Raw genomic sequence first — 16,470 nt, 5'->3', positions numbered from 1 at the left:
GGCGGGCGGCTGGTCTTCGAAGTCGAATATGTCCCCCTCGGCATCGATCGTCTTCAGCGCCTCATCCACGCCAATCCTGCATGGAATGTAAACTTTCATTCTATTGCATGGAATGTAAACGTTCACTCCGTTGTGATTTCTCTGCTAAAACTGATAACTATTAGTTAATAAATGACTTCCTGTTTCGTTGTAAAATATGAAGACAGAATACAATCGGGTAGAATGTTTTGACGACTGTAAAAATCAAAACTAGTGTCAAGAAACAGATTAATATTTTCATTAAATTTATGTATTAATGATCCATTTACGTTACAAAGTATGAAGTTGGTTAGAAGCTAAGATGCTGATTAAAATGCCGAACTTTCACAAAAAGAATGAGGTCCTGCTAATGTTGCTCACTGTTGAATTTTGAGAGCCCCTTTGCTCTGTTTGACAACAAGTCAGAAGAATAAATATGGAGCCATTGTTCCTTTCCGCCTTCTTTAAAGCGGATCACCAGGCTCATTTGATATTTTTGAATGCAGTCAAAATCAATGTGTTCAAAAACTCTAACGTAAGTAGATAGGAGCAATAAGAAAAATCGTAGATAGGTAATTTGATCAGATTAGAACTACCAACGTGATCACTTAATAAATGTTTGTGCACATCCTCTCCTCCATCGACCAACATTTAATAAATAGTTGAAATACAAACTCCCACCAATGTCATTTTTCTTGGATATTCCAATAATTATTGTGCTGATTTTAAATTTAATTGTAAAAATAGCGTAGACTCGATGGAAAGGCCCAACAGAGACTAACGATTCAGGCAGGACAGGCAGAGGTCCAGGGATGACCTGATGCGTGGACAGGGCAGTGTTCCTACCGAGACCCCCTCCGAAACCCATCATGTCGTCACCGAGTGGAGTCTTCATCGAACCGATCAAGCGACGAAACAAGGCCGGTCGCTGTTCATTCATTACAGATTTAGATTTATTTTAATATTTTATTCAAAAAACAAATTTTTATTAATCACTTTCTCAGCCCATAATAATTAATTAAAATTTAATTAATTAATTTAATTATTAAATAATGAGTTTAAGTCCAGAGTAAGATGGTGTTGTGTTGCGTTATCAAACTTAATGAGGGTGGCATGTTAACGAGACTATTTGTTAGTTTGCAACGGTGAGATCAGTGATAATATACCAACCATCCGGATGGTTTTGTTCGTCTTGTTGGCCCGCCAGTTCTCGGCAATCAACAAACCAGCGTATATTTTCCCGACACTCAACTTTTTAAAAGTCAGCTCTGTAGGATTATATTCAAATAAAATTGTTTTAAAATCTTTTTTATTTTCTATTCTGTTTTAAAATTATTTCAAAATCTCAAAATAACACTTTTAAAGTTAACTCAAAGTTGAAGGAATTAAAAAAAATATTTATTTAGAATGAATTATCCGGTGATAAGTTGATAAAATGGTTTGGCTTGATACCATCTCATGCATGTACGACTTGATACGATGATATTAACAATATTGGCTGAAATTTATCTTGGTAATAAATCAGAATTAGAACCTTTTCATCAAAGTTCTACCTTCCGTATTGAATAACTAATATAAGAATTAAAATAGAGTTCGTCAAAAACATGCCATATGCTGTCGAGTTAATCGTGTGAAAATTTACACCCATCATGATTGCCTGATAAATGGATCTGACATGACAAACGTCATTCGTTCGCATTTCATGAGCTGCATGTTCATAATTTGAAACAACAATTGAACAAGTAAATACAAAAAATGCCTTCGTTCGGTGGCACCATGAGCTTGCACATCTTCTTCGATTGGATGGGCCAGAGAACTCGGATCGTTTCGGCGAGGGCCTCATCGTTCTTGTCCATCTCTTCAGCTGGTGTTCCAAAATAGAAAAAATATTACTTAACTGATAAACGGTGTTAACAATCGACTTAAATTCAAAATGAATAAAATTAAAAATTATTTTTGCGTAAAAAAACGATGAAATGTTTCGTCGAGATATTTCATACCAGGTCCCATCCTGATTCCGAGGGATTCCCTGATGAGAGCGAACAACGTGGTCGTGAAGTGGACAGTGCCGTCGTCAGCAACAGGCATGTTCATCCGGATGAGTTTCTGGGGGTGTGGCGTGGATCATTGTCAGAGAAATGCAGAGGGAAATGATGAATTGGATAAAATCGATGTTAGTGGTAATATTTATAACTGTAAGTGGCAAATAGAAGCAGTCTGCTTACTCTGTAGGCCAGCCTGTACGGACACTTGTTGCCGAAACCAACTGGGGGCTCCATGTTCCTCAGCATGTCGTACATGTCTGTGTAATGAATTCTGCCGCTAGGTGGAGTAGCGAGGAATTAATGAATGGAAAAGTTTTCAAAAAGTAGAAAAAGTAGCCACAAACACGTACACAACGCATATTGAATGAATGTACAACTCCACATTTTTGTTCTAACCCTCTGCTGCTTTCAAGCCGACCACCAACAGCCTAAAAATCATACACTCAAACGTTGTACATTCAAAAATTAGCTGGAACGAATTGACAGCACGATAACTTCAACAACATTCATCGGGATTAATTGATGAGGGAAGACTGAGGAACGTACACGGCGCCGGGGTCATAGTTGGACCAGACTCTGATGTATTCGTCCAGGTGGTGAGGTCCCAGGATGGACGAGTCACGTGTCAGGTAGTCGAAGTTGTCCATGATGACAGCCACGAACAAGTTGAGCATCTTTTGAGAGTATTCAATTTTTAGTCTCTAATACCATAACATTTATAGATTGTTTGTCAATTTTTTTAATTTGTAAAAATCATATATTGTACATAAAATTATTATCTGTTGCAGTTAAATTGGTTATTATTTAAAATATTTCATACATAATGATGACAATTTGGTTACTACATGAGCAATTTTTAATACTATACCAGAAAGGAGCAGAGGAAAATGAAAGACACAAAATAAGGAATGGCGATATCCAATCCGCACATGTTGGTCCCTCTGAAGTTGGTCATGGGATCGCATTCCTGATTGCTCATGCATGACAACATGATCTGCTGCCAGCTCTCACCTGTTGCACACCTGTGTTCGTTGATTGGTTGACTGGTTGGTTGGTTGATTGACTGGTTGGTTGGTTGGGGTTGGTTGGTTGGCTGGTTGGTTAGCTGGCTGGTTGGTTAGTTGGTTATTTTGTTGGTAAGAAAGAAGATATTTATTGCACATTAACAGTTTAAAAACGGTGAGCTAGTTTATAAAGAATTTAAAAAATTAAAGTTTGTTTCTCCATTGCAATCTGAAAAAAGAAGGTCTTCAAAAAAAATTTCAGTAAGGTTTAATTTATTAGAAAACCAACCAAAACAGAGTCTCCCATGTGTGAACATTGTAACGACAATCTGACCATCTCAAACATATTTAAATGTGAAAAGCTAAAGACAAAAGATTGCATGATAAGCGAAAACTTCAAACTCGTAAAATTTAAATCAGTTGATAATTTTCCTTAAACGACTGGGCTATCACTTCAGAATCTTATTTCAAGCCAAAAATGATGCTTAGAAGCAAGAATAAAAAAAATGAAAGAGAAACTAAATTAATAAGTAAAATTTTTTGAATCGAAACAGAGCACGCAGTAAGACCCTTGGGGAACTGAAGTGCTATTAAACAGGAAAACAACAACAACAACAAACGACAACAACAACAACAAGTTATTGCAGAAATGTTTCAATGAAGTGCACCAACAAACAAAAAAATAATGAGTGAATGATGGAACGAAGGGATGAATGAAACGAATGAGTTGATAAATGAATGAATGAAATTAATGAATGAATGAATAAATGAACGAACGAACGAACGAATGAATGAATGAATGAATGAATGAATGAATGAATGAATGAATGAATGAATGAATGAATGAATGAATGAATGAATGAATGAATGAATGAATGAATGAATGAATGAATGAATGAATGAATGAATGAATGAATGAACGATTGAATGAATAAACAAGTTAAATGAATGAATGAAGAAAGGAATAAAGGAATAACCTAAAAAGAAGCATGACTCCATCAAAAAAGGAGCGGAAGTTGTTGTGACGATTGATTTCCGTTCCTGGTTTCAGTCTTATGTTACCAAAAATCTAAAATAGAAAATGGTCGATGGTGGTTGGGGTTAGTAGCATTTGATGTGTTTGTTTTATTTCAGAATATATCCGCAATAAATTTGTTACATGAACGAATTTCAGGTTCATTGGACGAATAAAACAAAGCACAAAAAATAAATTGAACAGATGCCCAGCCACACGCACTTCATTTTAGACTTTTCAGACTAACCAACCTGCATGCCGATGATGGCATATATGAAGAAGAGCATGGCGATCAGTAGGATGACGTAGGGGAGTGCCTGGAATGAAATGATTTGAATTAAAAATTCGACCACTTATCATCTCTCAGTCATGGATCTTTTGAATGAAATTTGCAATAAATTAAGTCTAAGTGGGAAACCAAAAACCGACTAATTGATACAACCAAAAATACGCAGTTACAAACTAAATGTTGAATTAGTTATTACGTGCATGCAATTCAAAGTCTCGATTGACAAGCTATAGATTCTGTAGCTGAATAATGAACATTGAATAATTTTACCAGCAAGGCAAAAAATTAGTAGAATAATATAATAGATCGAACTTTGAAGGACTGAACAAAAGTCCAGAGGAGTATCCTGATGGTGTAACCTTGTCTCAGCAACTTGATCAGTCGAGCGGCTCTGAACAGTCTCAAGAAACCAAAGTTGAAGAGTCCCAGGGTCTGAACGTGGTGAGGTTTGTTAGGAAGAAGATGATTACAATGATGATGATGATGTTCCAAACAAAGATGATGATGATGATAGGTTGATAAATTAATATGTTTCGAATGATGATGATGATAGATTAATATGTTTCAAATGGTGAATGGTGACGTGTTAATACATTAATAATATGTTTCTAAATATGGGTAAGCAAAAATTGACTGCTCTCAAAAGTTCGAAGATGCTAATTTATCACACATGTAGAAAATTATAAGTTATATTGAAGATGGTGGGTAGGATGGCTGGCTGGTTGGAACCTCGACAGCGTTGATCTTCTGATAGATCTCCGTGTAGAGGACGTCAGTGATGCTGCCGATGATGGTCACGAAGTCGAACACGTTCCAGGCGTCCTTGAAGTAGTTCTGGCGTGCAAGTTGTTAAATTACAATTACGTACAAGTTTTCATTTTACAACTTCGTTAAATTTATATATATAATGGATAATTAACAGCAAAAAAATTAAAAATTATTGCCAAACTGTTTATATAACCAATTAGTTATTTACATTCTTCATAAGTTTCACATAAATAACTGAAAAATATGGGTTCATGTAAGAACCAATATAATAACAATAATAAACACACAATAAATGTGCATAATAGACGCACACGCACGCGCACACATAGACATGATAACAACACACGGACACGCGCACAAACACAGACACAAAAACACACAGACGAACAAACCTTGAGACCGAACGCGATGATTTTAAGAACGGTCTCAACAGTGAAGACCGTGGTGAAGGCCATGTTGAGGACTGCCAGGATGGACGTGTAACTCTCGAATGAGGCATTTTTTGAGCGTGGTGTGTACTGAATTGGATGTAAAATGATTATCATAGTAACGATGACGTGATTATGACGATGTGATTGGAAAAACAATGTCCAAAACAATCCAGATAAAAATGAAAAAGGAGATTTTTATTTCAACCAGAGTGTGATTGTGATGGCGCAAGTGACGGTTTCGATGTCTGAAGTAACAGAAACATAACCGATGTGAACCTTCATCATGAGTAGTATGGTGTTGCAGGCAATCATGACCATGATGATGTACTCAAAGATGGTTGAGACGACGACCCGCCATATCATGTACTTCATGGAATCCTTGTTCTTTGGCATGTACCGACAGACAGGCCGAGCGTTTATTACGAAGTCTATGCATTGTTTCTGTGTTGGTAAGTTGATTGGTTGGTTGGATAGTTGGTTTGATGGTTGGTTGGATGATTGGCTGGTTGGTTGGTTGGATGAATGATTGGTTGGTTGGTTGGTTGGATGAATGATTGGTTGGTTGGATGATTGGATGGTTGGTTGGATGATTAGATGGTTGGCTGGTTGGTTGGTTGGGTGCGAAAATTGAAGAAATTATTTGATAGGTATTTAACAAGGTTAAAAAATGTAAATATGAAAATGATAATAAGTTATCATTTCATTTTTCTTAACCCAGATTAAAATAGTAAAAATTAAAATAACAAATTTTAAACTAATTGAAAAAATATCTGAATACGAATTTTGTTGAAAAATAAAACTGATCAAATATGTAGCTCATTTTAAACAGGTAAGAAATTAAATTAAACCAACAAAATATGGAGATTATTAAATAACATTACAATTTGGCAAGTTCACCAACCACACTTTCAAGTTTTACTGAATAAAATTATTCAATCAGTCTTCTTATACTCGTGAACAACAAAGTTAACCATTAGCCCTACTTCGAATTAAATTTATAATCAATAAAATGAACAAACGTTTTTCTGATATGAAAGCTATAAATCTATAATTTTCTATTTATTGGCCCTAAGCATAGCTTGTTGAGCAATCAACGGAAAATACAAATACAAATAAACGAGTAAGTTCTGAATCTGAAATAATCAAAAAATATATTAAAAACACAAATTCTCACAAGCCAAATCGCAAAACGTCACAAAGAAAATCAAACAGAAATTTAGACCGACTTGATTTTTGTCTAACTCCTGATCAATCAGTTCATTCTCGCCCTGCTCTTGAAAGGTGATGATGATCAGAGCAACGAAGATGTTTATGAAGAAGAAGGGAAACACGATGAAGTACACGATGTAGAAAATGGCCATCTCCATGCGAAAGCCTGGCTGCGGACCCCTGTCTTCGAATGTCGCTTCGATGGAATTCTTCAGCACTCTTTACAGGTTGGTAAGTTATATGAGATCTTGGTCATTGAATGAGAGTTGTATATATATGACCAAAACAGATAGAATGGATTGCATTGTAGATTTGTGGAGCGCCTCTATCGAGTTCTCTTCAGAAAAGTTAGCATACACGATAGCTTGATTCATAATAATAAAAGTTAGACCGGAAATAAAAAAGCGAAACTAACAATGGCCAGCCCTCCCCGGTCTGCACGGCAAATAAAGTAAGCATTGCAAAGGCTACGTTGTCGTAATGGAATTCCCTCTTGTCCCACTTTCTTTTCTCCACGCGAATCGTCGGCTGTTCGTTGCCTTCTATTTCGTACTCAAAATAATATCCCCTGTTGGTACATTACATTTAACCTTAACAATTTATTTACAAACAAAAAAAATTTTTTTTATTATTTTGAAACATTTTTACATAAAATTTAAAAAAAAATTTAAAAATTATTAGTGAGTGGGCCGTTTTTATTAAATCATCCAAAAAACTCTATTCAATCAGTCAAACAACTCCATCCAATCAATCAAGCAACTCCATTCAATCAACCAGACAACTCCAATCTTTATCCAATCTATCCAAATCTTTATCAATATCCCAATATCCAAACTTGTGTCCAATCAACCAGACAACTCCATTCAATCAAACAAATCCATCCAATCAAACAAATCCATCCAATCAAACAAATCCATCCAATCAAACAAATCCATCCAATCAAACAAACTCCATCCAATCAGACAACTACATCCAATCATTAAAACATTTCCAAACAACTCCACCCAAACAGCCAACGCATCAAGTGTTCATTCTGCCAACTGACCGGCAAGTCTCCCGCGTGTTCTTAGAGTCATCGTTGCAGAAGAAGAACCTGCCCTTGAAAAGCTGAACTGCGATGACAGCAAAGATGAATTGGAAGAGAAGATAGACGATCATAATGTTGAAGACGTTCTTCAACGAGTTCACCACGCAGTCAAACACGGCCTGATGGTGACGTTGGTCGTGACGATGGTGGTGACGTTGGAAAATAAAATGGTGAATAATCATTTGAAAATGAGAAGAACGATGGAATGAAGGAACGTGATTGATGGAGTGTGGATGATAACAATGAGTTTTGAAAAATGTTGAAAAAAATTTAAACAATTGATAACATCTAAGAGTTGAAAAAAACCTACAAACCACAAAACGTTAACAATCAATAAATTTATTACTTTAAATTTAGAAATGTTAACAATCAATAAATTTATTACTTTAAATTTAGAATGGTAATAGTAACAAAAAATCGTAGCAATTATAAAATGCAGAAACAAGAATAATTCAACAACGAATTCATTGACCGAATGGCAAATGCTCAACCTTCAGCTTAGGAACCCTGTTTATTGTCTTCAAAGGCCTCAAGACCCTCAAAACACGCAACGACTTTATTGTATTCAGATTTTTACCAGCGGATGGACTGTCGCTATTGGTTGGGTGGGTGAATATCAGTCATTAACTGGAAAATTTAATCCTTACTTTATTGGTTATCATCATTCTCGTGGTTATTATATATATGTATATGTATATATATATATATATATATATATATATACATATATATATATATATACTCACGTTATTATTTTTTTACTATTTTGATGATTGTCCCTTTCAATAACCAATAATAATTAGTTATTATTAATATTAATAATAAAAACAATAATAATAATAAAATATGATAAACTACAAAATGATGGCAAGAAGACGAACGTGAAAGCAAAAGCCACGAGAGCACAGACGACAACCAAGGCATCGAGAATGTTCCAGAGATCCCGGCAGTAAGCACCCGGGTGGAAAATGACTCCAAGATTTATGATCTGCCAGTGTGCCAGTGGCGAGTGTGTCAGGTCATATAGTTTTGTCTCTTTGTTAATTAATTGTTGATTTCAGTGTTTGTCAAATGTGTTTGTCAGTTTATGATATATTTATGCGGTCTATAGTCGAATTATAAATGCAAAATTTGCATAAAAAATGTAAAAAAAATATTAAAAATTTAAGAATCATTAAATTTCATCTCCATGTAGTTCTGAAATAAGTTATATTGCAACTATTTTGTGAATTCTGATCGTTACGACAAACTGGCCAACCTTGAGAATCATCTCAACAGTGAAGACACCAGTGAAGACGTAATCAAAATGGTTAAGGATGCGATTCCTCTCCGAGTTCTCAAAGACGGGGTCTTCAGCCGCCAGTGCAACACTGCTCGCACTGATGACAATCATGATGAACAGGTCGAAATAACGCAGGTTCACCACAAAGTGACAGAATCGTCGAAGTCTTTATGCAATAGAATAATTAATTTAACGATATTTCAGTTTCAAAAGAATAAGAATTTGTTAAACTTTAAAGAAATAAAAACGTGTTTCTATATATATTTGTCAACTTGACAAAAAATTGTCGGGATGCAAAAGTCGTTGAGTAAGGTGGAGTCAAGGAAGTGACTTTTAGAGGCTTTGATGTGCATGATTTTGTAACAAATAAGGTCTGCCGTGAAAGCACAATGTAAAAGTATTGTCTAATGTTTTTTATCGGGTCACATTAGAATTAGCTGTTTAACTTTCCGTTGTTTATTACAGGAGTGAATGTGGTGAGTAAGAACTTAAACGAAGCTCATCTTTAAAAACATCATCACCTGACTATTTGAGTTTGACGAGGATGTAAATAAATTTTTGAAATTTATCAAAAGTCTCTCGCGTAAAAATGAGAAAAATTCAAAATGTCTAAATAAAGTTGATGTATGATTAATAACTGGTTAAAAAATAAAGTTACGATACTTAATATACGTAAACAAAGGCAGAAATTAGGTTTATAAAAAAAACTCATCAAAAATTAAAAGTTTTGTAGACAAGAAATATAGGCTACAAAAAGCAACAGATGGCCAAAAAGTGAGGTGTTTCTTAAATCTGTAAAAATGCAGGAAATGTGGGATAAGTTTAAGAAGCCAGCCTTAGCGATAAATGCGTTGGTAAATGAAAATGAAAAGTTGTTTCTACAAGGTTTCTACATCTATTAGAAACCTTATACTGTGTAGGAGCAAAACATTGATAGAAAACCAAAATGCTTATAGCAGATATTTGCGATAACAATATTCATTAAATTGTACAAATCTGAATATTTTATTACTGTGATTTTCATAAACTTTTCATAATAAGTTGAATTAATTTAAATTTTTATATCAAATGAAACAATAAGCAAACATAACACTTCAAATGCTATTTTATACAAAAGACATCTCACGGATTTGTGGTGCCGAAAATGAACATGGAGCTGAACGGAAGTATGGGCTTAGGTCCTCCCTCATCCTGACCATCATCTTTCAATTGCAATAAAAATTCAGAATTCATTTATTGAAATTTACTCATTGTCTTCTTTAAGATAACCACAACGTTCGCATGGATATTACCGTCGTCGCCGTTGTCTTCCTTGCTATTCTTTTTTGCGCCAGGAGGGCTGGCGACGTTAGCGAATGGGTCGTTGAAGGACATTCTTCAAAATTTTGAAAAAATTTTCATAAGTTGGGGCATTGGATTTTTATGAAAAATAAAATTGCGATAACAAACATTTTGAAGTTGTCGTTAGGGTCTTGAATGTTGAAGCCCGTGTTGGCCCCAATGGTAAGCAGAGTGCCTGCAGCACCAAACGGTCCTTCCAAAACCGTCTCGTCAAACCGTTTCTGTTTAAAATGTTCATCACGTAGAATTTTATTATAAATTCAATTTTATTTTTTGATGGATAAAATTTATTTATTATTATTTATTTATTATTATTTATATATTAGTTTATTATTTTGTTCAAACGAAATGTACAAAACCTATTTCTTTGCAAGCAATGAACAAACAAAAATTAGTCGTATAAGCAAGCGATATAGACCAGGTCGAATCGGCAAAATAGATAATTGAAACACTCGAATTGTGAAAGTTTGAAACAATTTCCAAAATTTCATTATAAATGGTTGCACAACACAAGAGTTAAACAGACGAAGAATTATTTGATAATAATTAAAAAAACCTGTTCAGCCTTCTGCTCCTGCTGCTCTTCAGCAGCAGTAAGTTCTTGAGCGTTCGCCAGGTTATCGACAGCGATGGCCAAGAAGACGTTAAGTAGGGTATCTGGGGAGGAATTATGATATTAAGGTTCACTACTCCTTAGTGATGATGTTAAAATTCTTTTTCATGCACAACAAAAAGATATTAAGTACGATGAACAGAACGCAGTGACTACACACGCTTCAACGCGTCGTACGCTGTTTGCGTTTGATAGGCGAGGATCTTCCTAAATCTCAAATCAATCACTCACTACAATGCACAGAGCCTGACGCAGTACCATCACCAATGAATCATCATCTCGCAAGAATCAGGTAATAAAGTGTCAAAATGTTTGTATGGCTTCCAGTTTATATCAACGATTCATTTCATTACACTGAATATTTTATATTTAATTGGTTTAAAAATGATTCAAATAGTTATCAAAAGCATATAAAAATGTTAATGAAATAATCAAGCAGGTGAATGAATTTGAGGCAACCAACAGTTCCCGAAGAGGACGAGTATGATGAAGTAGATGGAGTAGAACATTCCATATTCGTCGACGCCTTGCGACTCAATGGCGTTAAACATCACTTCATTCCAGTCTTCTCCCGTCAGTATCTGCGTGGAAATTTTTAATTCAAAAATTGTTAAGGCAGAGTTTCAAATATGTCATTTTATAAAACATCAGAACATACATTTTTTTCAACTAATTCTTTCATTCATAAATTTTTTTAATTTAAATTATGAAATTTTGACCATGAAAGACATTCATTAAAATGCAAAAGTAAGATCTGATGAGTGGGAAATGATGGAATCCAATAATGCAAAAGATCGACGATGGTTATAAGAGTTTAAAAAATTTTCGTAGGAGTGTTTTGAGTTTTCTTAGTCTTTCAAAAATTTTTAAACAACTTTGTTTAACCGAAACGATTAGCAAAAATAAATGCTGGAATTTGAACATTTCAAAAATAAAATGAAACCTGAAAAACAGTGAGGAGGGCGACTGCAAACGTGTCGAAGTGGCTCGTTGGCCGACCTGTCTCAAAATTCCACCTTGATGAATAAATTATATTCCATGGTGAAATTTAGTTCATTTTTTTATTTATTTTTTTTTAATTATTTTAAATTGTTAGATAATTATGAATATCTCATGATTTATTATATATTAATATTTTTTATGTAACTGAATACTGTTTGAAAACGTAAATAATATGGACAAGTAAACCAACACACCAGCTAAAACTCAATATTATTTCAATAAAAAACACTTCATAATCAAACTCGAAAAATCTTACAACATAATGAACTGAAGCAAAAAACACAGTAGAGGCCTGCAAAACTGCTGGACACAAAAACACTTACTCTCCGCCAAAAAGCTGCATTCCTAGCAAGGCGAAGATGAGTATGAAGAGGAAGAGAAGGAAAAGGAGGGAGACGATTGACCTCATGCTGCTCAGCAATGAAATGACCAAATTTCGCAATGAAGCCCAATACCTTCAATGTTGTTCGTTCGTATCAATGCGTTATCGGTTTCAACATAACCTACAAATTATTATTTTTAATAAAATGTTGGAACATACCTAGTAACTTTGAATATCCTAAGCAGTCTCATGGCTCTCAGAATACTGATGCCAAATGAAATATCGGGAAAGTAGGTGGTCCAGACAGCTTCGAACAAGCTACCAGCTATTACCTGATTGACGTCATCATGTTTTTGCGTCATCCAATTTTGTGCATGCTAATTTGTTTATTCTCTCAAGCAATATTTTTATTGAACTGTTCAATTAGAATGGATGGATAACATAAACATTACAGTTTGCCTGGCAATAATGTTGAAAATAGCAAAAACGTAATAAGATCGGTAATGAAGTGGCAAGCTATATGGAAGTATTATAAGTTAATAAACAAATACAAAACTCGAGAACATACTGAACCGACAAAACACACGCACAACATCCCATGTACAAACCAACTTCACCACGACATACACAACAATCGAAAATGTTGAACGATGACTGCATGTACAAGTGAAGACCCAGGCCAAACATTTTGAACAACATCTCCATGACGAACAAGGCTAGGAAAACATACTCCGCGTGATCTGAGATGTGTACGTTGTGTATTTAATTATTCATGTATGCTTATATCATATCAATGTTTGTATGTGTGTACGCATGTATATATGCATATATAGATGTATTATATTTACAAACATGTGTATGAATTTATATATTTTTATGCGCATGTACACAACACATGTATTGCCATTACCAGGGTTGCTAAATTCATCACCACCATCAAATCATCACCACATCATCAGATTGATCATCACCACCACACCAATCACGCACGCCATCATCATCATCATCACCACTGACATAGGAAATCAGTGAGGAAGCTGGGTTGCTTGTAGTGCTCGGCGGCCACAAAGACAGTGTTGAGGAAGACGAGGACGATGATGAGCCAGTAAAAGGCCTGGCTCTTCACCACACGTCGCACTTTGAATCTGTTGTTGTGTGGTGGCGTTCGTTCCTCATATGTGGCAAGAGTGACTTAACAGTTGTTGTCATTGGACTCTTAAATAGTTCACTAATTATACCCAGTCAAAAATTCAATCAACAATTCACTCCACCAACAATTCATTCCACCAGCAGTTCACTCCCCTAACAATTCACTCCACCAATAATTTACTCCACCAACAATTCACTCCACCAACAATTCACTGCACAACAATTCACTCCACCAACAATTTACTGCACCCACAATTTACTGCACCAACAATTCACTTCTCCAACAATTCTCTTCTCCAAAAATTCACTGCACCAACAATTCACTGCACCAACAATTCACTGCACCAACAATTCACTGCACCAACAATTCACTTCACAAACAACTCAATCAATTCAATTCATTAATTTCATCAATCATTCAAGCATATCTATTCAATGGACCATCAGCGAAACTGACTTCAATCGTTTTTGTGTCCTCCACAGCGTCACGAACCTTCTTCTCTTCTTCCGCTTGTGGTGGGGACTGAATGGGTTGTCTTCTGTTGTTGGCGGTGGTGGTGATGATGATGATGAAGATGATGATGGTGATAGTGGAAAAGGATAAAGATGGTGCTGATAGATGTGATAACGGTAACGGAGATGGATGAAATAATGGTACTTCATTTTCATCCATCTAGCAATATACTGGTTTAATCTTTCACATATTTATACTTTTTAATTATCCATTTATCTATCTACATATTTTGAGTTGTATTTATCCACTACATCTACCATCTATTTATTCACTTACTATTCAATCACCTACCAACCACCTTCACTCATCACCTTCACTCGTCTGTTCATCTCTTGACATCAAAAAGATAAAATGACGACCCCGATGTTATTTATACTTTGTTTCTAACTTCCGGCTCTAAACAACTATTCCTTCAAAGAATTGGTTGAACAATGTAAATACAAAATAAGACTAGAAAATGATCGATCCAACTACCAAGTTCGGCAAAGAGCTCTTCGTGTTCATCATAGTTATCCATCTCGTCGGCTTCCTTACTCACATTCTTCGACTTCATCTGCTTCATCTTCCTTGAACACGCAAGTCTTCTGCGGGCTGGATTGGGAGTTTGTAATTTACATCAACAGAGATATGAACAGTGGCAAGGTAACGATGAAGTGAGGCGACAAAACAAAGTGCAAACGAACGACCTTCAATTATTTTCCGCTTCTCTTCATCGGTTGTTCGTTCTTCATTCAGTATGACCTCCTCTGTGGACGGTAAACAAATAACAGGAACAAAAGTTCATCAACACGATTTATAAGTAACACATTTATACTAATCAATTAAGCCTAAATATTCTAATATTAATATAATTATAACCAAAATGTATATAAATGTTTGGCCGGCGAGATGGCTCAGTCGTTCAAGTTCGCGCTGAGTCAAACCTCTCAATGGCTATCATATACTCAGCGTATGTGATGCGGTGCATGCGCGTGCACTAAAATACATGTGTACGTCGTGTGAAAAGGATAAACAGCCTTTGTGGCGAAGATGGCTGCTTCAAATCAATGGTTGAAGATATGAAAAACATAATAAAAGGTTTACAGATAATATATCTTTAACATTGTAAGTGGTTCTGCGTAAGTCAGAGCTGCAATAATAAAGACTAAAAAATATATATACTGATTCTTATTGTTTAAAATTGTGTGGTTCAGAGAACAGTTCAAAAATAGAAAGAATGACATTTAAAATCAGACAGGTCAACAATTGATGTGTTGCATAACAAATGAAAGCTTAAAATGGCTTGGTCATATTTTGAGAGTGAAAAAGAGAGCTCCAAAATTTTTTAAATAAAAACCAACAACCGAGAAATCGACCAAAAAATTAAATCAACCTGAAGGCAAAACAAATGATATAATTTTAAATTAAGAACCTTGTTGTTATGTAACAAAAGACGGTAAAGAGCCAAAAATTATAATCTAACACAATAATATAATAGTAGTTTTATAAATTAATACAATAAAATAATGGTAGTTAATACGATAATAAAGTAGAAAGTAAGAAATTCTATAAAATAACGTTTAAAATTATAATATAAAATAAAAATATTAGCTATTGCGGGAAAAAATAAAAAAAGAGCCAATTAAGAACAATGAAACGTTATCAAAATGGCAAAAACGCTTAGAAATATGTCATAAAAATATATTACAGATGATAACGAAATAACTGCAAGGACGAGATGACAACAGATGATGAAGTGTGACAACTTCAATTTGCACTGGACCAATTATTATTGAAAAATCAGCCGAGAAGGTAACGCATCAGTAAAAACAAGAGATTCAAAGGCTCAAGATTTGCAACAGAAATTAGTAAACAGCACGCTTCTATCTAAATTGGCTGGTTTTGAGATGAGATGCAATAAAAAAAATTTGTTAGAACGCAAAACAAAAAACCGGTTTGAAACCGCTGCTAGTTGGATAAGTAAAAAAGAAGTGGTCCTTTTCAATTAAATTAAATCGTTATCAATCATTAACTCGTTAACAGTTAATTCGAGAAACTTCGTTGAAAAATTCAAAAACCAAATGTATATGTGGATAACAACCGTAACAATAATATAATATGGAGTGATTTATTACTACTAATAACAATAGTGCTAACAATAATAATGTTTATATGAATAATAATAATAACAATAATAAAATAACAATTGGAACAATAACAAGAGTCAACCTGCTTTACAAATCCATTCTAGGTAGGCTTCTGCCTGTCTATCGAGCACTTGCTGCTTTCTTAACTTTAAAAATGTTCTTCTATTTTCCACTCTTTCTCTCTCCTTTGCAAACTCTCTGAATAATTTCATACAACATTCATAAATTAAATTACAGTGTAAATTTATTGGGATT

General features: G+C 34.7%; 3 protein-coding genes across 3 annotated transcripts; all 3 read right to left on the bottom strand.

The window, feature by feature from the left end:
- Positions 1-1,968: 1,968 nt before the first annotated feature.
- Positions 1,969-2,737, bottom strand: HELRODRAFT_155759 (hypothetical protein; the record flags this gene model as incomplete). Its single annotated transcript, XM_009021115.1, has 3 exons — positions 1,969-2,124; positions 2,244-2,340; positions 2,610-2,737. 3 exons carry the CDS (start codon positions 2,735-2,737, stop codon positions 1,969-1,971), a joined length of 381 nt encoding a protein of 126 aa, XP_009019363.1.
- A 188-nt stretch (positions 2,738-2,925) lies between these two features.
- On the bottom strand, positions 2,926-5,963 carry HELRODRAFT_161162 (hypothetical protein; the record flags this gene model as incomplete). Its single annotated transcript, XM_009021114.1, has 7 exons — positions 2,926-3,085; positions 4,045-4,136; positions 4,334-4,399; positions 4,684-4,803; positions 5,101-5,205; positions 5,532-5,657; positions 5,847-5,963. 7 exons carry the CDS (start codon positions 5,961-5,963, stop codon positions 2,926-2,928), a joined length of 786 nt encoding a protein of 261 aa, XP_009019362.1.
- A 761-nt stretch (positions 5,964-6,724) lies between these two features.
- HELRODRAFT_161161 (hypothetical protein) lies at positions 6,725-9,259 on the bottom strand (the record flags this gene model as incomplete). The annotated part of the gene is made up of 6 exons (XM_009021113.1): positions 6,725-6,998; positions 7,195-7,347; positions 7,825-7,985; positions 8,358-8,460; positions 8,748-8,899; positions 9,125-9,259. The coding sequence occupies 6 exons, from the start codon at positions 9,257-9,259 to the stop codon at positions 6,725-6,727; spliced, it is 978 nt and encodes a 325-aa protein (XP_009019361.1).
- Positions 9,260-16,470: the final 7,211 nt, after the last annotated feature.

The sequence above is a fragment of the Helobdella robusta genome (assembly GCF_000326865.2).
Source record: "Helobdella robusta unplaced genomic scaffold HELROscaffold_3, whole genome shotgun sequence".
Classification (NCBI taxonomy): domain Eukaryota; kingdom Metazoa; phylum Annelida; class Clitellata; order Rhynchobdellida; family Glossiphoniidae; genus Helobdella; species Helobdella robusta.
The sequence above is the reverse complement of the archived record's forward strand: the minus strand, read 5'-3'. Positions and strand labels throughout refer to the sequence as shown.